The 23,349-nt window shown below is 37.9% G+C and overlaps 2 protein-coding genes across 7 annotated transcripts in view; one reads left to right on the top strand and one right to left on the bottom strand.

Annotated features, from left to right (window-relative positions):
- Window positions 1-9,433, top strand: part of USP47 (ubiquitin specific peptidase 47) — a 59,403-nt gene extending 49,970 nt beyond the window's left edge. For all 5 annotated transcript variants that reach the window (XM_081312555.1, XM_081312554.1, XM_081312553.1 and 2 more), the window contains 7 exons: window positions 812-892; window positions 2,500-2,615; window positions 3,103-3,221; window positions 3,690-3,820; window positions 5,807-5,854; window positions 6,554-6,684; window positions 7,965-9,433. In XM_081312555.1, coding sequence (XP_081168681.1) covers window positions 812-892; window positions 2,500-2,615; window positions 3,103-3,221; window positions 3,690-3,820; window positions 5,807-5,854; window positions 6,554-6,684; window positions 7,965-8,139 — 801 coding nt within the window. In that variant the 3' untranslated portion in view covers window positions 8,140-9,433. The remainder of the gene's footprint in view (window positions 1-811; window positions 893-2,499; window positions 2,616-3,102; window positions 3,222-3,689; window positions 3,821-5,806; window positions 5,855-6,553; window positions 6,685-7,964) is intronic.
- DKK3 (dickkopf WNT signaling pathway inhibitor 3) overlaps window positions 9,286-23,349 on the bottom strand; it is a 102,720-nt gene continuing 88,656 nt past the window's right edge. For both annotated transcript variants that reach the window (XM_081312562.1, XM_081312563.1), the window contains exons 6-8: window positions 22,853-22,997; window positions 16,435-16,591; window positions 9,286-10,761 (exon numbers count right to left, since the gene is read on the bottom strand). In XM_081312562.1, coding sequence (XP_081168688.1) covers window positions 10,536-10,761; window positions 16,435-16,591; window positions 22,853-22,997 — 528 coding nt within the window. In that variant the 3' untranslated portion in view covers window positions 9,286-10,535. The remainder of the gene's footprint in view (window positions 10,762-16,434; window positions 16,592-22,852; window positions 22,998-23,349) is intronic.

The following is a 23,349-nucleotide window of genomic DNA, read 5'->3' as shown; positions in this document are numbered from 1 at the left end:
CAACTGGGATTGCCAGAACTGCTATTGTAAGTCTTTGCAAAGGTCCCAATCACCATTGGTAAGTGAGAACTACCTGTATATTTTTAAAATCTTCCCAGTGCACTGCAGTTACGGAATACTTATTGCAGAGTTTAAACTGTTCTTCGTTATAATTGCATCATCGAAATTTGGATGTGTAATAAAAAAAAAGTCCCATATCCCATTTTAATGAGAGGCCAGTAGATGCTGCTTTCCTAATCCCTGCATTTTGAACTATCTTTTTTGAACTCTCTTCCATAGTCGTGCTGTTCAACTATTTGAACCTGGAGGTGTTTGTTTGTTGTTGTTTTTTTCATTTCTAGTCAAACCAAAATACTGTCTCACTTGGTTTCTCACCCACACCTACATACACACCCTATTACTCACCTTCTAATGGTTCTCTTGACACTGAAAACACTTTAGGAGAGTGTTGTCAAATTGTAGAGGGGTGGTGGGAAGGTGGTTAAAAGTAATCAATATTGTATGAATTTAGTTAACATTTGTCCTTGCCTGCATCTCATTCTTTTTCCTGTAAAGTTTTTGTCTTCATTCAAGAGTAATGCAATAATTTTATAGGAACAGAAGTGTACAAATGCTTATGCTGACAATTTCTGAGATGCTTATCCATAAAGACATCCAGTTTGCTCAAATTTGATCATTGAATTTTGAAGTGCATTACATTATTAGACACAAACATTTACTGATTGTTTAACTGCCAGCATTCTGTGGTAAGGATAAGAGACAGGTAATCTCTTGCAAGCTTTTTCTTTTTCTTTTTCTTTTTAATTTAAAGATAACGATTAGGTTTGGAAGAGCACTGAAGAAAGGGGAATACAGAGTCAAGGTTTTCCAACTTTTGGTGAATGATCCAGAGGTAAGTAAGATGTGAAACTCCTAAAACATCTTGAACAATGTAACTATTAAAAAGTGACCCTTCTGCATCCAGTATAGCCAATAGCTGAGAAGTAAGATTTAGCAAAAGCTCCACAGCTCCAATATGGGCATCATGTTGCTAGCAAGTTTTAGAAGCAGATAACAAAATAGATTCTCTGGGAAACATACTCTTATGCTCGAATGCACAATTTTTCCTATATGTATATGTATTGTTTTGATGGGACATTCTTTAAAGTAGCAGAAAACTGTTGTTTTAGTTGCCAAAGGAAACTTCTGACAACTGTACGAAAAGTAAGGGGCATCCCATTTTCATCTGATTTTTGTTAGCCTCATATGTGGAGGATATTCTGATATTCCGAAGTTCTCCCCACTTCCTTGTGAGGATATTTAAAGAATTCTGTGGGAGAAAATAGGAGTGGATGTTAATTAAAGCAATAATTGGAAAGCATTTTTAAGTTAAAAAAGATGTATATGTCTGCATGAATCCAAACATAAAACTAGTTGGTAGAATAAAATGTTTGCAAAATAAATAATTATTTCTAACTAAGTGATCAGAATAAAATGTATTTTAAAGAAAGGAAGTTGCAGTTATTTGAATCAGAAGGCATCCAGACTATCAGGTTTTTTGATATTTGATTTAAATATCAGGTCATCCTTGTTAATATTTACCGGCTATACAAAATCATTGTTAAAGGACATCTGATCCACAGGAGTATTGAGCCTGTATTTTTGAGATTTGCTGTACATGGACACTTGAAAACTTCAACCTGTTACAGTCTGTTTCTGAGGACAGTTTAAGACTCTTTTTGATTACCTGGAAGCCTTACGTGGTTCAATACCTGGATATTTTAGAGGGATCTAATATAAGGTATATTCGGTTCCTCAATCTGGCTAAATAGGGAGCATCTCTTGAAATGTGATGCCAAGGAATGCAGAGGTAGGCATTCTTGGTGGATGCTCTCCTCTTTTGAAACAGTTTACCACAAGAAAAGAATGCCTTCCCCCAGACTCGGCGCCTTTCAGAGAATAATGAAATAATTAAAAACGGTGTTTTCTAGAAGGCCTTTGATGATGCAATAACTAGAAAAATAGCCACACTAGGAATGGAATAGGAATAGGAATAGAGCTGGAAGGGACCTTGGAGGTCTTCTAGTCCAGCCCCCTGCTCAAGCAGGAGAACCTATACCATCTCAGACAAGTGACTTGTCTAGTCTCTTCTTAAAAATCTTCAGTGGTGGAGAGCCCACAATTTCTGGAGGTAAGCTGTTCCACTGGTTAATTGTCCTCACTTTCAGGAAGTTTCTCCTTAATATTATAGCTTCAGTTTTTAATGGTTTTTTATTATATTGTATGTTGTACTGATCTGGAATAAGGAGATTTACTAGTCAAATAAGCAGTCCACATTTACTTCTTTTTTGTGTCCTGGTACATTGCATTCCTTTCCCCTTCAAACGCACACGGACACCACAGAATTCAGTGCTGCTTGCAGGCAAAAAATCTTTGCTATATTTTGTGCAAAGAGAAAGTAGGGATACTCAGAATATAAAAGCTTTCTAACAGTTATCCATTTAAAATGTGTTTTCACAGCCCTGCAAGTTTCTTATAGATTCAGTTTTTGCTAAGGGAATGACTGTGCGGCAATCAAAAGAGGAGTTACTTCCTCAGCTCAGGGAGCAATGTGGGCTGAATTTGACTGTGGACAGGTAAACATCATTAAAATGAATCTCAAAATTCTTATTTTGACAATTGAAAAAGAGTTAAGAATTGTTGAGTTTACCATGTTTTAAAAAAGAGTCATACATTTATTTTCTTTTGGTTTGTTGCCACAAGTAAATCATTATAATCATGCTTTATTTTATTGATTTTGCTATGTTTGTATTTCATAACTGAAATGAGCCGGCATTTATTGACACTTTCTAATATGTACACATTGTAGTAATCTTTGCACCAAACTTTTAGTTTTGAACAACCAATAATTCCTTTGGGGTTTTTTTCCTTATAAAGTGAAGGAACATGACTGAAAATTTTAATTTGTTGCTTTTAGCTCTGGCTTCTTAAGTTCTTCTGATAAAAACATACTTTATACCTATTTCAGGAAAACACTATCAAAATTAAATGTGGTTGTGACTAGGTTTTATACATTAGTTTATAAACATATATTAATACTTTTAACTACTGTTTTTTCAATAGATTCCGCCTAAGAAAAAAGACCTGGAAAAACCCAGGAACTGTGTTTCTGGATTATCATGTCTATGAAGAGGATATTAATATTTCAAGTAACTGGGAGGTATTCCTAGAAATTCTTGAAGGTATCAATACTTTGAAATCAATTATTTTAATTAAGCTTTACAATGTTTTTAAATTATATAAAAATTAACCATGTTGTCTTAAAAATAATTTTTTTAAAAAAACATTACAGTGCAATTCCATATACATGTAGTGAAAAATAAATCCAAAGCCTGATGACAAATGTTAGGGTTAGGCACTTGGCTTCATGTAGAATGCCTTAATGCCTTAAACAAAGGATATGAATTGAGTAAAAAATACAGCATTATCCAAGAACTAGATTTTAAGCATTATTTTCCATAAAACACCAATTAAGATTTTCTAATTGCATTTTTGTTCTACAAATGTTTATTTTTTTCTATATATTTAGTTTATACAATCACAATTAACCAGACATTTTTCCCTCTTAAAGAAAATGCTGTAAATAAACATTTAAGTCGCTCTTCCTGAAATATTATACTGAACACTCTTACATTCCAAATGACTTTTAGGAGCAGAGCAAATGAAATCGATGTCACAACTTGCTGTTCTGTCAAGAAGATGGAGGCCATCAGAGATGAAGCTAGATCCTTTTCAAGAAGTAGTTTTAGAGAGCAGCAGTGTTGATGAATTAAAAGAAAAGGTAAATTAACCTCATTTATATAAATATCCCTGCCTTACAGAATTCATAGTTAACTTTCTTTTGTGAAACTCTTAAAAGCTTCTAAACAGAGTCACAGTGATCATTAAAAGAACATTTTGGGGTTCAAACATTATGCTGTGCCATAGTGTACCAAGAATTATACAATATGCAAAGCCAATTCTCTAACCAGTGTAGCAACTTCTGAGAATTCTGGTATTTAAAGTCTGTTCATTTGCTATGCTGTGCCATAATGCAGTTTGATTTTGACTTAGCCTCTACTATAAATTGATTCACATGTGGGTTATTCATAAACAATGATTAAACTATGTTCCAGCAGAATGTATGAACCAATTTTCTTTGGTCATACAAAATATCTGCTTAATTTATTCCTGAAAAGATATGTTAGGTTTTTAGAGTACATCACTTCTACTTCACATAATTTAAGGAAGCAAGTCTAAATAAACATTTTTCCAGCTTAATGTTTCCCATGTTTTAAATTGCAATTCACAGCAGCCCTAGTGGGCAGTGCAAGTGGGAATTGTAGCCTAAATAGATGAAGAAATTCAGCTGAGGACTATGGCTTAGATAGCCCATATGACAATGTCTCATTTCTATCTGTATTAGGTGTAATTAAAGATTTACCACGAATGAGTTCAAGAATGAACGATACAATTGCTATTGTTTATGAGAAAACAATATGTTCCAAAGTGCTTTCAGTATATATTTTATTCCATATTCTACACATTGTAATTTATTTATTTATTTATTATTTAAATTTATATACTGCCCTATTCGTGTAGGACTCAGGGCGGTTTACAGGGAAATTAAAATACATAGTATACAAATTAAAATCAATTAAAACTATTAATTAAATTACAGTCCCTGAAGTTAAACTAAAACCCAATTAAATTAAATTAAATTAAAACCCCTCAGTCTGGGGTTTATTTGGTTATAAAGAATTATATCTGTTACACTTTAGGCAGTAAAGTTAAATGTTCTACTTTAAAAGTACACTTCATAACCCATCCCCTGTTGAGTCATCCTTTTATAGACATTTCCTTACCTAAACAGAGCAATAGATTGACCTTGGGCAGGCAAAAAAGCAATGGGAACAGGAACAATTTCCAACTTCCTGCTGGCTTCCCCATTGATTTTGCTTTAGGGAAGCTGGCAGGGAATGTTGGAAATTACAATCACATGATTGCAGCTAATCATGATGACACTGCAGTAAGCACAGCTTTGTGAATAAAATCAATGTGAAGATCCTTGAAATTTCAATTACATGGGAATAAATGGGTCCTGGATTTTGCACAAATTCTTTTAAGTCAGTGGATTTGAGATACCTTGATTAAAAAATGTTTGGGCTACTTGAGGATTACAAACAGACAGAGTTTTAGTAATATATAGATTATAATACCCAAGGTGGTAGGATGGCAAGAGCTAAATGACAGAATTTGAGCAAAAGAAGCAAATGCTGTTATCTCAAATTGTTGGAACTCTTACTATGCTATATAAATTAGATAAATACAGTTCTGCTTACTTTTAAAACATTTCTTATAAAAATGTAAGTCAGAGTGAGAAGGATTTAAAGGCCATCTAGTTCAAGCCCTGTCCATTTCAGAATCTGCTAAAGCATCTACTACTTATTCTTTAAACATTTTATGTTTTGTTTGTTTGAATAATGTATATTTTTTGTGTGTTTTGTTCCTTTTGCTTTTTTCTGTTATTTTAAAAGCATTAAAATATGTATAAAAAGCATCTATCAAAGATGGCGTCTAGCCTTTGTTTGGAGACTACTAGTTGAACTAAAAGTGATTTTTAAATTATATAAAAATAATAAAAATCTAGGAATCTGTATCAGTTGAGATACCAATTTTTGCACATAACCCAGAACATAAACTGGGAAACAACCAGCAAGAATATATGAAACTTCATATACCTTATCTTTTGGAAACAAACTCAATTTTTGATACATATTTTTTACAGCTTAACGCAATAAGTGGAATCCCCTCAGAAAATATTGAATTTGCAAAGGTAAGTTATTTATTTCTTCAAGCTGCTGAAAGTGGTTCAGATTTCCTCTCAGCTGAGATTTGTTCAGAAAATGCTGATCAAATACTAATGGATATCCCCTTTTTCTGCTATAATACCTGAATCCTCTGAAGGGGATATTGGTGAAATTGGGCAGGGGAAGAGGAAAAGACATTGTCTTCTATCAATTTTCTCTCTTCCAAGTAGACTGAAAGTGCTTGTCTCTTTTAAGTGGGTAAAAACACCCATCAATTGGCTAGTCCATTTGATTTAATTTTTAATTTCATATAGCATTAGTAAATGTAACCAAGACCTGGCTGATCACATACATCTCTTTGAAGTTCAAAACTGCACTCTTTTACAATACAGAAGCCTGACTGAACGGAGAAGTGACAAATTGGCTTCTCCTAGGAGGACTGAGGGAGATTGAGGAATGGATTTGTTTCACTTAACTGAAAAATGTAATCAAGTCATGTATTTGAGAAATGATTGATTTGGAAATAAGAGACGTGAAAAACAGTGTTGATTATGATCATATCACACTTACATTTTGAGTACATATAATTGTGTTGGGCCATAACGTATATAGGTATGATTATTGTATGCCACCAAGAATTGCCGTTAGTGAGATAGGTGACCATATAAATCAAATAAATAGGTATATATGCACATTTTACTAAGATGCTCTGTTTTCCTTTCTAGGGTAGAGGGACATTTCCATGTGAGATCTCCGTTCTAGAGATACATCAAGATTTGGACTGGAATCCGAAGGTTTCCACACTGAATGTATGGCCTCTCTACATCTGTGATGATGGAGCAGTGATATTTTATAGGTATATCCTTTTAGGTCATTACCTCCTATATATTGAAAAACCCTGCATAAATTTCCAATATGAAAAAACTAATTGTAGAAAAGTGCTTTAAATAAATCAGGAATGAGAAATGTCTCGGGAAGAAACCATATATTGTACATTTTCTGACTGCATAAGTTTTGATTCTCTATTGTCAGAATTTTGCATTTCAGCTGCTTACTTAGATAAACAGAGCATAAACATTTCACTCTTTAGGAGTGAAAATTTTAAGAATAAAACATTTTACTCTTAATGTTTTCAAGATACTTGTAGCTGTAGGCTAGCACAATCTAAAGTAATTTAGGTTTTATGCCTGCCAGTAGATTTGAAGCTAAGCAAAGTAATACAGAAATAATGTTTAATATAAATTTAATCAGTATGCAAGAGATGTATGTGCCTGACTGCAAGGTCCTAGTAAATGCTATACTCTCAGAGAAGGGATTTTTAACAAGCCCCTCATAGCTTTTACTGGACAGGAAGACTCAGCTCAGTGCAGATGATCTCAAAGGTATCCAGGGTCTGACCCTTGGGAGGGTTTTCAAGGCGATGACCAGCTTCTCTAATTCACCCAGAAGCAGATTGTCAGCCAAGGTGGCTCCTGTTGTACGGGTGCCACATGGGCCAATCTAGGGTGGCCATTAATTATCCTAGGTACCATATGCAGTACCAGCTGAAGCTTCCAAATAGTATTGAGCAGAGTCCTACTGAATAATACATTGCAACAGGCGAGCCACAATGTGATGGGGGGCACTGGCAATTGTGTACAATGTTCCCCGCTGCAGCAATAGTACTTTAGATATAATTATACAAAGGCCCTACTAGCCATGACCTCCATACGCTGTTCAAGCAGGAGCTGTGAATCCTAGAAAACCTCCAGGTTATAAGCCTGCTGTACTGAAATAATTTTAAAAGCTGCCTATATTTTTACAAATATGTGCAGATTATTATATAGCATTTGTGGGATCAACCACTTTACATTATTGACAGGAGTAATGTAGTTTAAAAATGGCCAGTTATTAGTTTGCTAACCTGCTCCTTTTGCATCTTTTCCATTTCCTCATCTTCTATGAATTGGCTGCTCTGAAGTACATTCTGTGCGTTGAGTTGGCATTAAAAGCTGTGACTTATGGGAATACGGGTGATTTCATCTTGTTCAGAAGGTGTTTTGTCTGTTAGGACATCAAATGTATTGATATTGCCCAATTAAAAATGTGTAAATTTGTGTTTGTTGTAGAATTTAAATCCTTTTTTTTTAATATAAGGGATAAAACCGAAGAAATGGTGGAACTAACTGAAGAACAGAGAAATGAACTCATGAAAAAAGAAAGCAGTAGACTTCAGAAAACTGGACATCGTGTGACCTACTCCCCTCGTAAAGAAAAAGCACTAAAAATATATCTTGATGGAGCGCCAAATAAAGATTTGACTCAAGACTGATATTTATTTCAGCATTTTCTCTGGGAAATTTTTCTTAAGTGTGAAAAAGGTACACAACTACTGTGTAGTGCCATTAAGGTAAGACATTAGGTATAAAGAAAAGGAATCGCCACTGATTGGTAAAGGACAGCCCAGTCCAGTTCAGTGCCCAGTCAAGTCCCCGTTTGACTTGGAATCATGTTGTGCACTGTAGTCAAATGTACTGTAAAGAGAAAAGGGATGTGCAAATAAAAACACAGAAAAGCATGGTGGGCAGGGCAATTGGCAAAAATTGGAGATAAATGCGCACATAGCAGTAGCTAGCCAACTAGCCAGATAGGATATTCATAGCTTAATAAAAGCTGTGCAAAGGCCATGAATGATTTTTGGTTTTTTCACTGATACACACATTACCTCATTGACTTCTGAAGTAAATGTGACAGTGGTTTTTATAAAAGCAAAGTTGTGGAAATGGACTAAAAATGTGATAAAATTGGCAAAACTCATCCCTTAAAGCTTACAGGTTTAACTTAAGTCTCATTGGATTCATCTTCCATGAAGCAAGACACATGGAGAAAAAAGTATTTTTAGTAAGTTACCATTGCCAGCAGGTGGTGTTTATTTTGCAGAAGTGTTGTAACTGATTTTTTTTTAGTTAGATTATGAATAATGGCAGTGTCACTTCTGCTCAGTGTGTAAATACTATTTTGCTCTGCTGAGTTAGCAGAAATACATTTCAACTGCTTACTATGGTATTTCTTTTCACATATCAATATTCACTGTGTACATTTAAGAGTATAGCTGGCTATTTAAATTTGTATCCCTTTTGTTTTGGGGGGGCAGCGTTGGGTAGATTTGTAATGTTTCCTTGTTAATGAGTTCCAGGGCTTTTTGTTTGGTTAGCTACTTATTTTTGTACAATTTTGGACTGGGATTCTTTAGAGTTTGCTTTTTCTAGCATCAATGCAAATCACACTTTTGGAGTTGATTCAGTTTTTATATGTAGCTTTTTAAAAATGAATGGCCTTCATTTAACACCTCCCAGTATAGTTTGCAATAGTTCAACATGTGGTACAGATTGATGCAGTACATATGATTTCATTGCAAAGCATATATGAGTTTTAATTTGCTACGTAAGAGCAATTACAAACAATACCATAGAGGGGTTTCTTTTCTTTTCTTTTCTTTTTTTTTTTTTTTGAAAATGCTATCTAATTTATATCAGTCAAAGGTTTTGGTAAACTTTCCATGCCAGATGCTGTTTACAACCATGAACGTGCAAATAAAACATTTGTTCATTCTGTTGTTACTTTAATCACACTTTGAAATTTATTGTAATAGTCAAAATACAGGATTGTTTTGTGAGAAATTCTTATGTAGATGGAAGAAAAGCCTTTTGAATTGACTTCCAAATGTTTCTTTGCTGGTGGATCTTAAATTGCCATGAATTCTTGCAGCTAATTGTGGAAGGATGTCACAGGTATTTGAATATGTGAAGATTTATTCTGCATAGATGTTAGTGCTGCATAAGATTTGAAGAGTTTGATTAATTTCCTTTCCAATTCGTGAGGGATCCAGAACCAAGGTACATACATACATACACACACAAAAACACACACAATTTTTTCAGGGAAAACATGAGTAGTTCATAGTGAGGCCTTTGAGATAACAACCAAAGGTTGGGGAATAGACAACAGATGTGGTAGAGAAGGCCAGTATGCACATTCATTCCTACAATGTTTGAAACTGTCACTCTGACAAAATTTTGACCAGAACTCCAATATATTTTTAAGGATTACACAATGCTGCTAAAAATGTAAGAGTTAAAAATAGATTTATATGGCATAGTAAGATGGTTTTTTGAAAGAAAATCAAGAGCTCCAATCTTCCAGTATTCAGACACACACACCCAAAAAAAAGACCTACTGTAACTGCATTTTCCCCTTCGTGGGGCTACACTTAAATTTGAGAATACTGTGGAAAAGTCATACATCCTAAAACACTCTATGAACATTTTTTATATGTGTGTATACACACACACACACACACATACCAATCTCCTGCAGGTTCTAGTCACAAAATACATAGCATCCTTCAGTATTGTTGAACTAAGAAGCAAAAAATAGCTGGATTTTTTTAAAGGAGCAATATATACAAGAAATACATAACTCAAACCACCAGTCTTAATTAAATTGAACCCTAATTCTTAACCAGCTCAAAACAGTACTTAAAATGTAGGGATCTCTACCCATTATATTTAGCTTGAGCTTTAGAAGAGTAATCTATTTTCATGAATCTATGCAGTGGAGTTAACTGCATTTCTATGCAGCAAAGAGGAGGTCCAGGTATACCATGTGTGTATGATAACTCTTGAAACAGCAATAATAGTGCATGTATGATCAGTTAACTTGCTGGACTTATATTTCCTCTCCAAAAAAGTCACTAGCCATAGCTAATTTCCCTAAATCAGCCACTTCATCTTCCAGTTCTTTCTGCACTTCTTTGATCAGTCTCTCTTCGTATTCATCAGGAATATCTTGGGTTACAAAGTCCAGATGTGATAATTCATCTGCTAGTAATTGGTTTTTGTCCTCACTTTGGGTCTTGTTCAATGATAATTCACAAAGAGATTCGCTGCTATGGCTGGAAAAAACAAATTCCAAGTTTCAGCATCATATATTAGTATTAGTTGGACAAATATGTATATGATTAAAATTACATGTTTCAATGTACCTACATTTAAACAATCTGACAACATTTACACTGGCTTATGTCCTTCAAATGTTATTTTTACAGATCAGACATCAACCTTTTAATCGTGAGTACATGTCAATGAAACCTGAACATGAATTAGCAATTGGACTGGTTGTGTTATGATTTAAAGCACAGAAAGGAAGCAACACAGAGAACCTAGTTTTTGGAATTCTTTCCAGCCTCTTAAAAGCTCTGCTTTGGTTCATGTACAGTAGTGGCCAAAATTGTGGAAACCTTTTGGGAAAATATTTTTGAGGTTTGTTGGCTAATAACACTATTTTTTTTGGAGTAGTAACATATAATTATATAACAATGGAAAGATAATCAAGAGTGTAATGCAACATAGTTTGTTCAATTATCTGTACTGTATTCTATGAAAAGTTATAGCCAAATAACCAGAAAAAGCACAACTTGCTCATCTGATTGTAGCCAATGAGCATGACTGTTTAGAGAGCCAATCAGGTGTCATCTTGTTTTGGCAATGAGCCAATCAGATCAGTAGGATTTAGTTATTGATGTCATGTACTGAAGCTGAGAGGAGGACATTTGTCTGTGTTATGTGATCGCTATCAAGTTGGTTGGTGTGTTTTTTTCTTTCATTTGGTGAGCTTGTAAAATGTAATAAAATTAAAGTAATGGTGCAGAGTTGACTGTTACCCAGAAAATGATGTAAAATAGTATTATTAAGTGAACAAGGCTACAGTTAAAAACAAATTAGAACAAAAATTGGTGGAAACTTAGCCAAAGGTGGCATTTCTCCTATACGCTTTTCCCAAAAGGTTTCCACAATTTTGGCCACTACTGTAACTAAGGGGTCTAACATATTCTGACCATGTGCTTCTCTCTAAAGGATGAATTGGGGGGACTTCAGATTTTTTAATTTGGCAGCTTTTAGTCTTACATGGCCCACTTCATCCCTGTCTTGACAACCCATATCTGCAAATAACCCATCCTGAAAAGCTGAATTGCATGACAATAGCTACCCAAATGAAAACTACATCCATCAATTATGGTCCTTAGTAAATCTCAGTGCAACAACTCAGAGACTGATCTGTTTACTTCACAGGATAACAGGCAATGCCTCATTTTTAACAAGAAGGAAAGAAATCTCCAGTCTCTGCTGCACTCTTCTTGAAACCTTCTTGTTTTTATTTATTTATTATTGGGACTTATATGCCACCCTATCTCCCAAAGGACTCAGGGCGGCTAACAATAACATACAGTAATACAGAAGTTAAAATAAAAATTAAATTAATGGCCCCTGTAGAATAAATTAAAATAAATTAAAAATTAGAGTTAAAAATTAAAAACATAAATTAAAATCCCTGTCAGTCCAGGTCAGCCAGGTGGAAAAGGAGTGTTTTGAGGCCGCGGCGAAAGGACTGGAGATCTGGGGCCATCCAAAGCTCGGGGGAGCTGGTTCCATAGGGTTGGCGCTCCCACAGAGAAGACTCTCCCCCTGGGGGTCGCCAGCCAACAATGTCTAGCCGACGGTACCCTGAGGAGGCCTTCTCTGTGTGAGCGTACTGGGCGATGGGAAGTCGTTCCCGGCAGCAGATGGTCCTGCAAGTATCCCGGGCCTAAGCCATGTAGGGCTTTAAAGGTAAGTACCAGCACCTTAAATCTCACCCGGAGGACAACCGGTAACCAATGCAGCTCACGGAGGAGGGGTGTAATATGGGAGTATCGGGGTGCTCCCATCACTACCCGCGCGGCCGCACTCTGAACCAGCTGAAGCCTCCGGGTGGTCTTTAAGGGCAGCCCCATGTAGAGAGCATTGCAGTAATCTATACGGGAGGTAACGAGTGCGTGGGTGACTGTACGTAAAACATCTCGGTCCAGAAAGGGGCGTAACTGGCGTACCAGGCGAACCTGGGCAAATGCCCCCCTAGCCACAACTCCAATATGATCTTCAAAATTGAGTCGTGAATCCAGGAGGACGCCTAGATTGCGTGCTCTATCAACGGGAGGTAAGATCTCTCCTCCTATAACCAAAGATGGAACCTCTTGGACAAAACAAGATGCCGGTATGTAAAGCCACTCAGTCTTGGCCGGGTTGAGCCGGAGCCTGTTCTTCCCCATCCAAATCTGTACCGCTTCCAGGCAACGGGACATCACATCGAGGGCATCACTGGGTTGGTTCGGGGTGGAGATGAAAAGCTGGGTATCATCAGCATATTGATGATACCTCACCCCGAAGCCATGGATGATCTCACCCAGCGGCCTCATATAGATGTTGAACAGGAGAGGAGAGAGTACCAACCCCAGGGGCCTAGGGGTTGACCTCTGCCCCCCTGCCAACACCGTCTGTGAACGGTCCGAGAGGTAGAACCACCATAAAACGGTGCCTCCCACTCCTAACCCCTCAAGACGACGCAGCAAGATACTGTGGTCGATGGTATCAAAAGCTGCTGAGAGATCTAATAGGACCAGGACAGAGGAATAACCCCTATCTCGGGCCCGCCAGAGATCATCCAGCAGCGCGACCAATGCCGTCTCTGTGCTATACCCGGGCCTGAAACCCGATTGGTACGAATCCAGATACTCAGTTTCCTCCAGGACCAAAGGGAGCTGCCGTGCCACCACGGTCTCAACAACCTTCGCAAGAAAGCGAAGGTTGGAGACAGGACGAAAGTTATTTAAAATAGCTGGATCCAATGCAGGTTTCTTGAGGAGGGGCCTTACCACCGCCTCTTTCAAGGCGGCAGGGAAGTACCCTTCACTTAGTGAGGCACTAATAACTGCTAGGAGCCAGCCTCGTGTAACCTCCCGAGACGCATAGACCAGCCAGGAGGGACATGGGTCCAACAGACATGTGGCGGCACTTAATTTCCCCATGATTCTGTCCACTTCATCTGGAGTCACAGGATCAAACTCTTCCCAAATGTTCTCGGTCAAACCCATCGTTTTCCTCTCGGCAGATACTGCCCAGTCAGAGTCCAGACCAGCCCGAATCTGAGCAATTTTGTCCACCAGATATTTACTAAATTCCTCGGCCCGTCCTCGTAAGGGGTCCTGTCCCGTCCCTTGATTTAAAAGGGAGCGGGTCACCCTAAACAAGGCGGCCGGGCAGTTATCTGCGGACGCAATGAGGGTGGTGAAGTAAGCACGCTTTGCCACCTCCATTGCCACAAGATAAGATCTAGAAAAGGATCTTAACTGTGTTCGGTCAGACTCAGACTGACTGGTTCTCCAAATGCTCTCTAGGCCCCTTCTCCGGCGTTTCATCTCCCGCAGGTCCTTGGAAAACCAAGGAGGAAGCCGGGACCTGCACCAGGTCAGAGGCCGGAAAGGTACAACGCGGTCGAGAGCCTCCGAAGCAGCCTGTTGCCAGGCATTAACTAAGGACTTGACCGGGCTGTGGGAGAGGGAGGTAGGAATAAATCCAAGCACCGTTTGGAACCTATCTGGGTCCATCAGGCGCCTGGGGCGGAACCATCTGGTCGGTTTACATTTTTTCACATGTTACATACTCCTGATTAGGATCGACAGAGATTCAGCTGCATTTTCATAACTGTTGACATCAGGATGAAGTAATATAGGCTATTATGTTGGTTTCTTGGAAGTTTTGTGCTAGAGCAAATACATGGACTTGGGAATTAAATCATAGACAAGTTTTAAAATCATTCTATGCCAGTGAATAATTTATTCATTCTACACTAGATGTGAAAATAACTTTTGAAGTTTAACTTTATAAAATGTAGACAACATAACGAGCAACAGAGAAAACAATTATATTAATACAGTGAATTAACCATGTTAAGAAGGAATCTTCTTTACACTCAAATGGAGTTGTTACTACTAATTTACAAGTGCCCTGGCAATCACATACTAATCCTTCCAAGCAACATATGATCTTCATGACCTTTGTGGACAGTGGTGCAAGTACGTAACAATAGCAATCTTCCATCTGGGACTGACAGTATATTCAGAAATTTTATACCAGTACAATAAAATCATATCTGTCAGCAATCACCACCTTTGACTCAGTTTGAAAACTTAGGTCTATGAACCCTTAGTCTGATCTGTAACCCAGTTATATTAATAATTCCCTGCTGGGCTACTTTCAGCCTGTCATATCATGAACTGAAAACAGGCTTATCTAGCAGGCTAAACCCTGCAGTACATCTCCATCTCAGTTCCCCAAGGGCATTCAGTACAGGCATAACAACAGGAACAGGTTAAGAGTGCTAATCCCCATGGTTATAAAATGCTTCTATATTCCTGAATTACAATTAACTGGGTATCAACTACCTTTCAATGAAATATTTCTATAGTTCCTAAGCAAAGCAAGCTGGTTTGGTGCAGTGGTTAAAGGCACAAAACTAGAAACTAGGAGAGAGTTCTACTCTCACCCTGACATGGAGTCAGTAGGTGACCTTGGGCCCGTCACTCACTCTCAGCTCTAGGAAGAAGGCTGCAATGATAAACCAATTCTGAAAAACATTATCAAGAAAACTGCAGAACTAGTCCAGGCTGGCACAAAAAACCCCTAAGTAAAACACAACGAGACACTCACAAAAAGACAATGATCACATTGTATTTTGGCAGATCCTTAAACCTCTTTGACCATCCTTCTACTATCAGACTGCAAACTACAAATGTGACAAATATGTGCACCTCTGTTATATAACAACAATCTAGGTAGGTTTAGGACTATGTAAATAGAAAAAGGGTATTTTCCTTTTATTTTTCCCATTTTGCAGACTCATAAAAGTGGAAGGTCAGATATCCAAGTCAACATTTTTTACAGATGGCTCTCCATCCTCTGAAGACCTCCATGAGGCGCCCTGTGCCTTTGGTTACAGCTTTCACCATTGGAAACGCCTAATATTTAACCAGAGTGTATTTCTATGTAGCTTCAATGCTTTCTGTTTTTGTCTTCATAATTATGTTTCTCCTGAAAATCAACATTAATGAAAACTTTCCTTGAAATACAAAGAAAGAACTTAGAAAGTGGCAGGGCAAAGAATTAAATGTCTTGTTCTATTACAAACTCAAATTCAAACTATACAAAACTGCTCTTGATTACTGCTAGTTACAAGTTTGTGTGTGTCCACTGTATTCTTCCAAAACCTAACACAGCCTTAATGCTTGTAGTTGGGAACAACTAGATCTGAAGCCCTTAAGGAAACATTTCAAATATGCGTGGCCTAGTCACATCACGGTTTTGTTGAGCTATTCTAAAATATTTCATCTCCTACCAACTTCTATCACCCTCAAATAAGAAAACAGAACTTCTACCAAAAGATAGTATTTCATTGACTGCTACAGGCAATTTAAACTGTATTTCTTACGGACATTTACCTTACCTTTTGAGTAATTTAATTTACCTTGATTAATTCCCCATAGCATTTTAATTGTTTTATGTTTGCAGCTAGTAAGGAGTAAGTCTGATTTCTGCTTTGCCTTGACTGCCAGCTTCCAATACACTTGTGCAGACTTAATGCAAAACGCTAAATTAAGAGGCACCAAGGTGTTCCTCAAAACTAAAATATCTAGTCTGATCTTAATTTTCCAATGATGTTCTGGAAAGAGTTTCTTTTTAATCTGAAATTTTACCTCTGCTTCTGACAAATCAACCCATGAGCACATGGGCAATGATCAAGAGCTCCATCTGGTTCCAGCTCCCAAGTAATTAGGTTGAGAAGCCCATCTGAAGGATTATGGCAAGGTTCTCTCTCACCAGGAAAGGGGGTGCATATGGGGAACAGAAGATCTGCCGAGAAAAGTTGAACAGCCTGGTTATTTTTTATTACATGCAAAAGCTGAATTACTTATATTATTCATGTTACTTAATTTGGGCCACTTTTCAAGTTTTCAAGCCCTCTCCCCAAACTGGCTTATAAATACTAGTCTTTGTTATTTTCCCTAGTAATAAACATTCTATCCAAAATGCTAAACATCAAAAACAGTATTATGAAAGGGTAGCTTAAAAGAACATTATGCAAAACCACTCTTTAAGGATTTCTTTACTATAATAATCCTAAAAAACTTCAGTAGTATCTTGCTCCTGAAGCACTGGGAGAACTATGCTTCTAATTTCTTCCATTTTGCATGATGGAAGATGGTTTGTGCGTATGTGTGTCAGTATTACTATATTACTAAGGCCTTATCGTAATTTCTTTATTCCTTATTTATATCACTTTTAAGATTACACCATAACAACCTATAACTGCAAATTAATGGGAGATATTTTATCCGACTATTATTAATTTCAGAAAAAGATTTTGAGTTTACTTGAGCTATGAATACAATACAATATTTATGACAAGGAAGCTCAAAACAAATCTTGCCCCGAAGTGCCACTGACACATACACACATACTTAGCTTCACAACTGCTATGCAGCCTTAGATGCTGATAATGTTCCTTTTATAAACAAACTTATCTGAATCAGAGAATTGGAAGCTGCTCTTTAAACCATTAAATCCAACCCCTGCTCAGTGCGGGAGTTTTAAGCTTCTGTTTGAACATTCCAATGAAATAGTATCTACCGCTGTTTAGGTTCCTTTGTCAATTTCCCACTCTTAGAAAGCTTTTTCTAACATTAAACTGGAAGATGCCTCTCTCTGACTTAAAATATGGAATTCTCTATCCCACACTGTGAAATAAGTAAAAATAGACCATAGCTTTCCTTTCATCTACTTGAAGAGGTGTTCCCCCTTCAATCATTTGTTCACAAGCTACAGACATCCTGATCCTTTGATCTTTCTTTGCAGGATTTAGTTTCCAGTTCCCAATCATATTCACTGCAGTTCTCTGAATTCTTGGAATTCCACTTCAAATGTGGTGCCCAAAAGTGAACACAGTATTTGAAGTGGAATCTAACCAAAGCAGTTCTTCATAACACATTGCTCCAATCTATTAGGAACATTTTGAACTCATCTACAGTATTCACTATCCCATCCAATTCAGTATCATCTGCAAATTTGATAAGCGTTTCATCCAAATCTTAATAAAGTATCAAGGATCCAAGGCTGATCTTTATGGGACCTATTTGCTATGTCTGTTTAGATTGATAATGAGCCACTGTTAAGTATTCAGTGAATACAAATAGTTCTCGACTTATAACTGGTTGCTTAGTGACTGTTTGAAGTTACAATAGATTGCCCAAAAGATATTTATCATCTGGTTTTAAAGTTATGGCCACTGTAGTGCCGCCCCATCTTTGTTTAAACTTATGACTCAATGCAGGAATGCTGCAGCCCCCCTATTTCCCCCACTCATCCCACCTGCTCCCAACCTGGCCATTAAGCCATACAAGGAAGCCTAAAGCTGGTTGCCAGAAGCTATCAGCACGGTTCTATAGGGCTAGGCCACAGGTCTGCAACCCGTGGTTCCGGAGCCGCATGCGGCTCTTTCAGCCGTCTCCTGCGGCTCCTGGTCCTCTGCCATGTGCAGTCCAAAAAAAAAAGTGGGACTAAAAAAGTTCAACCAATCAATTCAAATATGCAGGGTAGGTGCATATCTCGCCTTGGCTCTACTCTTCAGTCAAACCCTGTTCTGCGCATGTGCGCATGCGCACATATTTTTTGCGGCTCCCAGTTTTTCCTTTTGTGAGGGAACCAGTTCCGAGTGGCTCTTTCACTGTTTGAGGTTGCTGACCCCTGGGCTAGGCCTACTTCCCATCCAGCCTTAATAGCCATCACCACTTACAACCATAAAGGGCAGGCTGCATTATGGCCATAAGTTGAGGACAACCTGTACAATTTTCAGGTTAGCCTCTATCTGCTTAACTATCTATCCAATCAAGCACATGCTTAAATAGTTTGCTAAGTTTCATGACACAGCTGACTCGATGAAATGCTTTACTGAACTCCACTATGCCTACAGCTTTCTGAGAGTTATTTCAGAAATAAATCTCAAAATTGTGACAAGATTAATCTAGCAAGGTACGTTATTGACAAATCCATGATGACTTCTGGTAATTACCACCAGATTGGCAAGGTGGTTACAGAACAAAATCTTTATATCTCCTCTAGATTCTTCCCAGATATCAATGTCAGATTAATTACTGTGCAGTTCATTGGATCATTCTTTTCCCCTTTTTTGGTGATAGAAATAAGATAAGATAATCTTTATAAATACATACTCTCCTTTGGTTATCTGGCTTTTCATCAGTTCTTCAGGACTTCTCAAAGATAGTCTGTTAGTTCCTCCAGTAACCTAGTATGCAATTCATGTGGTCCCTGAGAATGGACTTCACTCAGAAGACACACTTCCTAATCATATTTCTATGAATCTTTCTTCTTTCCTCCTGCCCTTCACATTGCCTTGTGGAACACAAAGAAAACTGAACCAAAATAAGAATTGACTAGAATCTAGATCTATTTTTCCTCTGTTACTTGTTAGCATTTTGTTTTTCTTGCTGAGCAGCTAGTCTATTAATTCTTTTCCTTTTATTCTGACGACAAGCTTGTCACAGATTCAGGATGGTACAAAAATTCAGGCAATACACAAGACCAGCTCTAGGTTAAATTTTCTCCTCTGTTATTATAGACATGAAGAATGCTTTTGACTTTCCATTTCCATTTTGAATGAACTTTCTGGGCACTGTTCCAAACTTGCACCTGTTCCAACTCTATCTGGGCTATTTCACTTTTGGCTGTTTTCCCGGACTGCATTTCTTACTGAGAAGCTAAGCTTTACTCCTATTCATGAAGGATGAAGAACTTAACCAGGATATCCTCTTGCAGATAGCTTGCCTAATTCCACTGGATACTTGTATGGAGACAACTAACCTGCCACTTCAGGAAGTTCTTGCCCCCTGAACTTTTGGACTAAGAGAGTTCTCTTTCCTTCTTGAAGGGTGGTGCCTGCCCAACTGCCACCACTGGTGTGAGCCCCCGATTTTTAGAGGTTGGCTTTCTCCAAGCTAGTACCTATGTATGTATTTCTTTTCTTCTCTAGCCTTATTCCTTCTCATGCACAGTACTACTATAATCAGAGATCTACAACGTGGGACTTCTTGAAGCTCTCTATTTCCCTTCAATATCCCTTTCTTTATCACTTGTCAGTGGATGCTCCCAGTAGCTGAGCAGGACTGGAAGACTGTTGGACTGTACTGGTGGCTGTTTACTTTAGTTGAGCTTCTCTCACCATCAGCAGGTGTGATTTGGCTGGTCCCAGCCGGAGCCTTGTGTAAGCTGAATCTACTGATTAAGCTGTTCCCCATTTGGCATGCTCAGCTGCTGCTGGCAAGGCTATAACTACTCACAATGTAAAAGCCTTTTATTTTCATTCGTTCACCTGACTGCCACCCAGTTTATTGGCTGAAATTTCCTCAGATCCACAGAGTGATTTAACCCTGACCGCAACCTGAGTCCCATGCTATGCAGAGTTCAATTCTCTCTCGCCTTGCCCATGGTTTTAAAGCTAAGCTGTATGCGGATGACATGAGTGATAAATGGAATCAATGATTATTGTCTTCCCACAAAACCTTTTTTAATTATTATAATCTTTTGCTAATCTCTCGAGTTTTCATATACTGACAGCAGCTCCGCTATGCTGGCCCATGTGACCTGCTTTGTGATCTATCCCTCTTTCTGCATTCTTGTTTTCAAGCTTCACTAAGCTTTGTGAATAGCCACTTCCTTGTTTAGGAATTTCCATCTGCTTTTTTTTTTTTAGGCCCAAGATTATGTTTGGCTCTAATCAGTTTCAGCTTCCTTCCTTCCTTCCTGAATCTTTGAACTATCTGCGATTTGTGTTTGGAGGCTATCATCCATGTGTTCACCTTGGTTGGATAGGTTTATAACATTGCCAAATTAATTAACTTAGACTTCTTAGCAAGGATGGATATTCAAACGTGCAATATAACTCTTTGCTAAATGACCATCTGTTCAGTGGCCATTAAAAATTATCACAGCACTGAATGGGCTTATGATCCATGTCCAAATTTACAACTGTTGCAGCATTCGTCCCCACCCCATCCCCATTATCACATGATTGCAATCTGAGTGTTTGACAACACTTCACACTTATGATAGGTTGCCGAGAATCCTGCAATCATGTGGTCACCATTTGCAATCTTCCCTGACAGCTTCATCTGTTAGGCAAGGTTGTAAGCGACTGCCATCTGACTGGTTCCTGGAGGCTGGCTGAAGTATGTCCACCCTGAAACTCAAGTTTGGATTTTTGCTTAGAGTATAGGCAGACCTTTTTCAGCCAACCTCTTTTGAAAGTGAAAGGGCTACTTGGCAGAGAGTCCACCTGCACAAGGCCAAATTAATCTGGAAGGCAATGCTTTTGCTGTCAAGTACGCTGGCTAAACAGATCCTTCTCTGCACTGAGAGTGTGGGGAGGGGACTCCAGTTCTGGACCAACTAAACTTGGATCCCAAAAATCCAATCCCCATTCAGCTTGCCAACGCAAGGGGTTCCCTTCTGTGCCAGAGAGAAAGAGCTGTCCTCCTTTGGCAAGCATTTGTTTCACTCCATCCCCTCAATAACCCACATGGTTGCTTAACCACAACTGGGGGAGCTGGGATTGCAGTTGTTAAATGAAGTGGTCATGTGGATATCTTAACGACCGCAACAACTTTCAACCAAAATTCCGAGCTCAATTGTCATCAATAAACAAAGACTACTGTGGTTGACACAATTTGCTTACCCAGGTTTCTCTTTCTGGGCATCTTCAATGGACTGGAAGGATAGTAAGAAACTGTCAATACTGTATCCTAAACTTTCTCCCAAGAACTCTAGAGTAATATAGCTGTGCCTGTTCTTTGCAGTATCTCTTGTCCTCACATATGTCAGCAGGAAAAAATAACTGTCACCAGACTTGATAAAGATTTGAAAAATATTCTATCTATACTTTTATTCTTGCTCTGGCAGACAATAATTTCACAAGCCAATGGCCCCAAATGCCATACAATTTCTTACAATAGTAAATCACCAGCTATCACAACTCTTGCCTTTATCTTAGTTTAGGACATAGCTATCCTTTGGAGATTTATGATCCTCCTCTTCTTCTATTGTCTTTTTCTCCCTCTGAACATTCAGTCTATTTCATACGAGGACCTGAAAGCCATTCCTGATTTCCAACAGTGAAGAATAGACCATCTCTCTCTTGCTTCTGCCTGTTACTTTCATTTACTGCACTATGGAGCTCTATTTATCTGCCTTTTTTATGGAGGAATGCTTCCATTATACATTTCTGCCATGGAACCTTTCTTTGAACTGATAAATCCACTTCACATTTTTACAAGTGAAATATTATCTCTCAACGATCCAATTCTTGGACTTTTATTTCAAGGAAAGCAACAAGCATGATTTGATGCAAATATATGCCAGGTTTTTTTTTCAGGCAGCAAAATATGATGTGAGCAAAATGTGGGTCAAAATGGAATTTCTGTCCATCTTCTTAAAAACCTTTCTACTGCCTGTATACTATTCGTTCTTGTCCTTTTCTCAGGTTAAGCACAAATTCTTGATTGTGATAGAATCCTCTTAAATTCCCCTGCTGAATTCCCTAAGCAAGGAATCTGCTCTTCGCTGAAAGGAAATCTTACATTAGGCCATCTCTCTTTGATACAAAGCAGTACTTAAATATTAACATTTAATATCTTAACAGAAATACAAACACATATGCAGATGCTGTAACTTGTTCTGCTAATTATCTAGAGCAGGGGTCAGCAACCTGAAACAGTGAAAGAGCCACTCGGAACCGGTTCTCACAAAAGGAAAAACTGGGAGCCGCAAAAAATGTGTGCACATGCGCGTACATGCACGCATGTGCAGAACAGGTTTTGACTGAAGAGTGGAGCCAAGGCGAGATATGCACCTACCCTGCATATTTGAATTGATTGGTTGAACTTTTTTAGTCCCACTTTTTTTTTTGGACTGCACATGGCAGAGGACTGGGAGCCGCAGGAGACAGCTGAAAGAGCCACATGCGGCTCCGGAGCCGCGGGTTGCAGACCTGTGATCTAGAGGAAACAAGAGGAAAAAAATTTAAAAAATATAAAAGTGTCTGACCTTTTGTAAATGCACAGCACAAACCCGGATTGCAGTCATGTTGATTTTCACAAATTGTTCCATTTTCTCCTTTTGAGACAGCTTTCATGCACTCACCCCATACACAGAGCTGTTGTCCGCAACACTCCACATCCCGAGAACAGTGCTTAAAAAAAGAAAAGAAAAGAAAAAGCCCACAGGAACAACTTACTGGAAGCATTCTGATCTGATCTAATAAGGATCTACAGCAGTGGTGGGATTTAAGTAAGTGAAAAAATGTTCTTAAATAATACCCAAAGAAAATATACTCCAGTGAATTAATGTAATATGCTATTTTAATTGCTAAACTGATGTAAACATTCACTATAGTACAAGACACCTGTGCAAAATGGAAAGCAAGTTATTTTTGAAGAATTTCAAGCAAACAAGAATGATGATATAATAATAATAATAATAATAATAATAATAATAATAATAATAATAATAATAATAATAATAATAAGAAGAAGAAGAAGAAG

This window comes from Vipera berus (assembly GCF_964194415.1).
Source record: "Vipera berus genome assembly, chromosome: 1".
Lineage (NCBI taxonomy): Eukaryota > Metazoa > Chordata > Lepidosauria > Squamata > Viperidae > Vipera > Vipera berus.
Note: the sequence above shows the minus strand (reverse complement) of the source record. Positions and strands in the feature narration are given on the sequence as shown.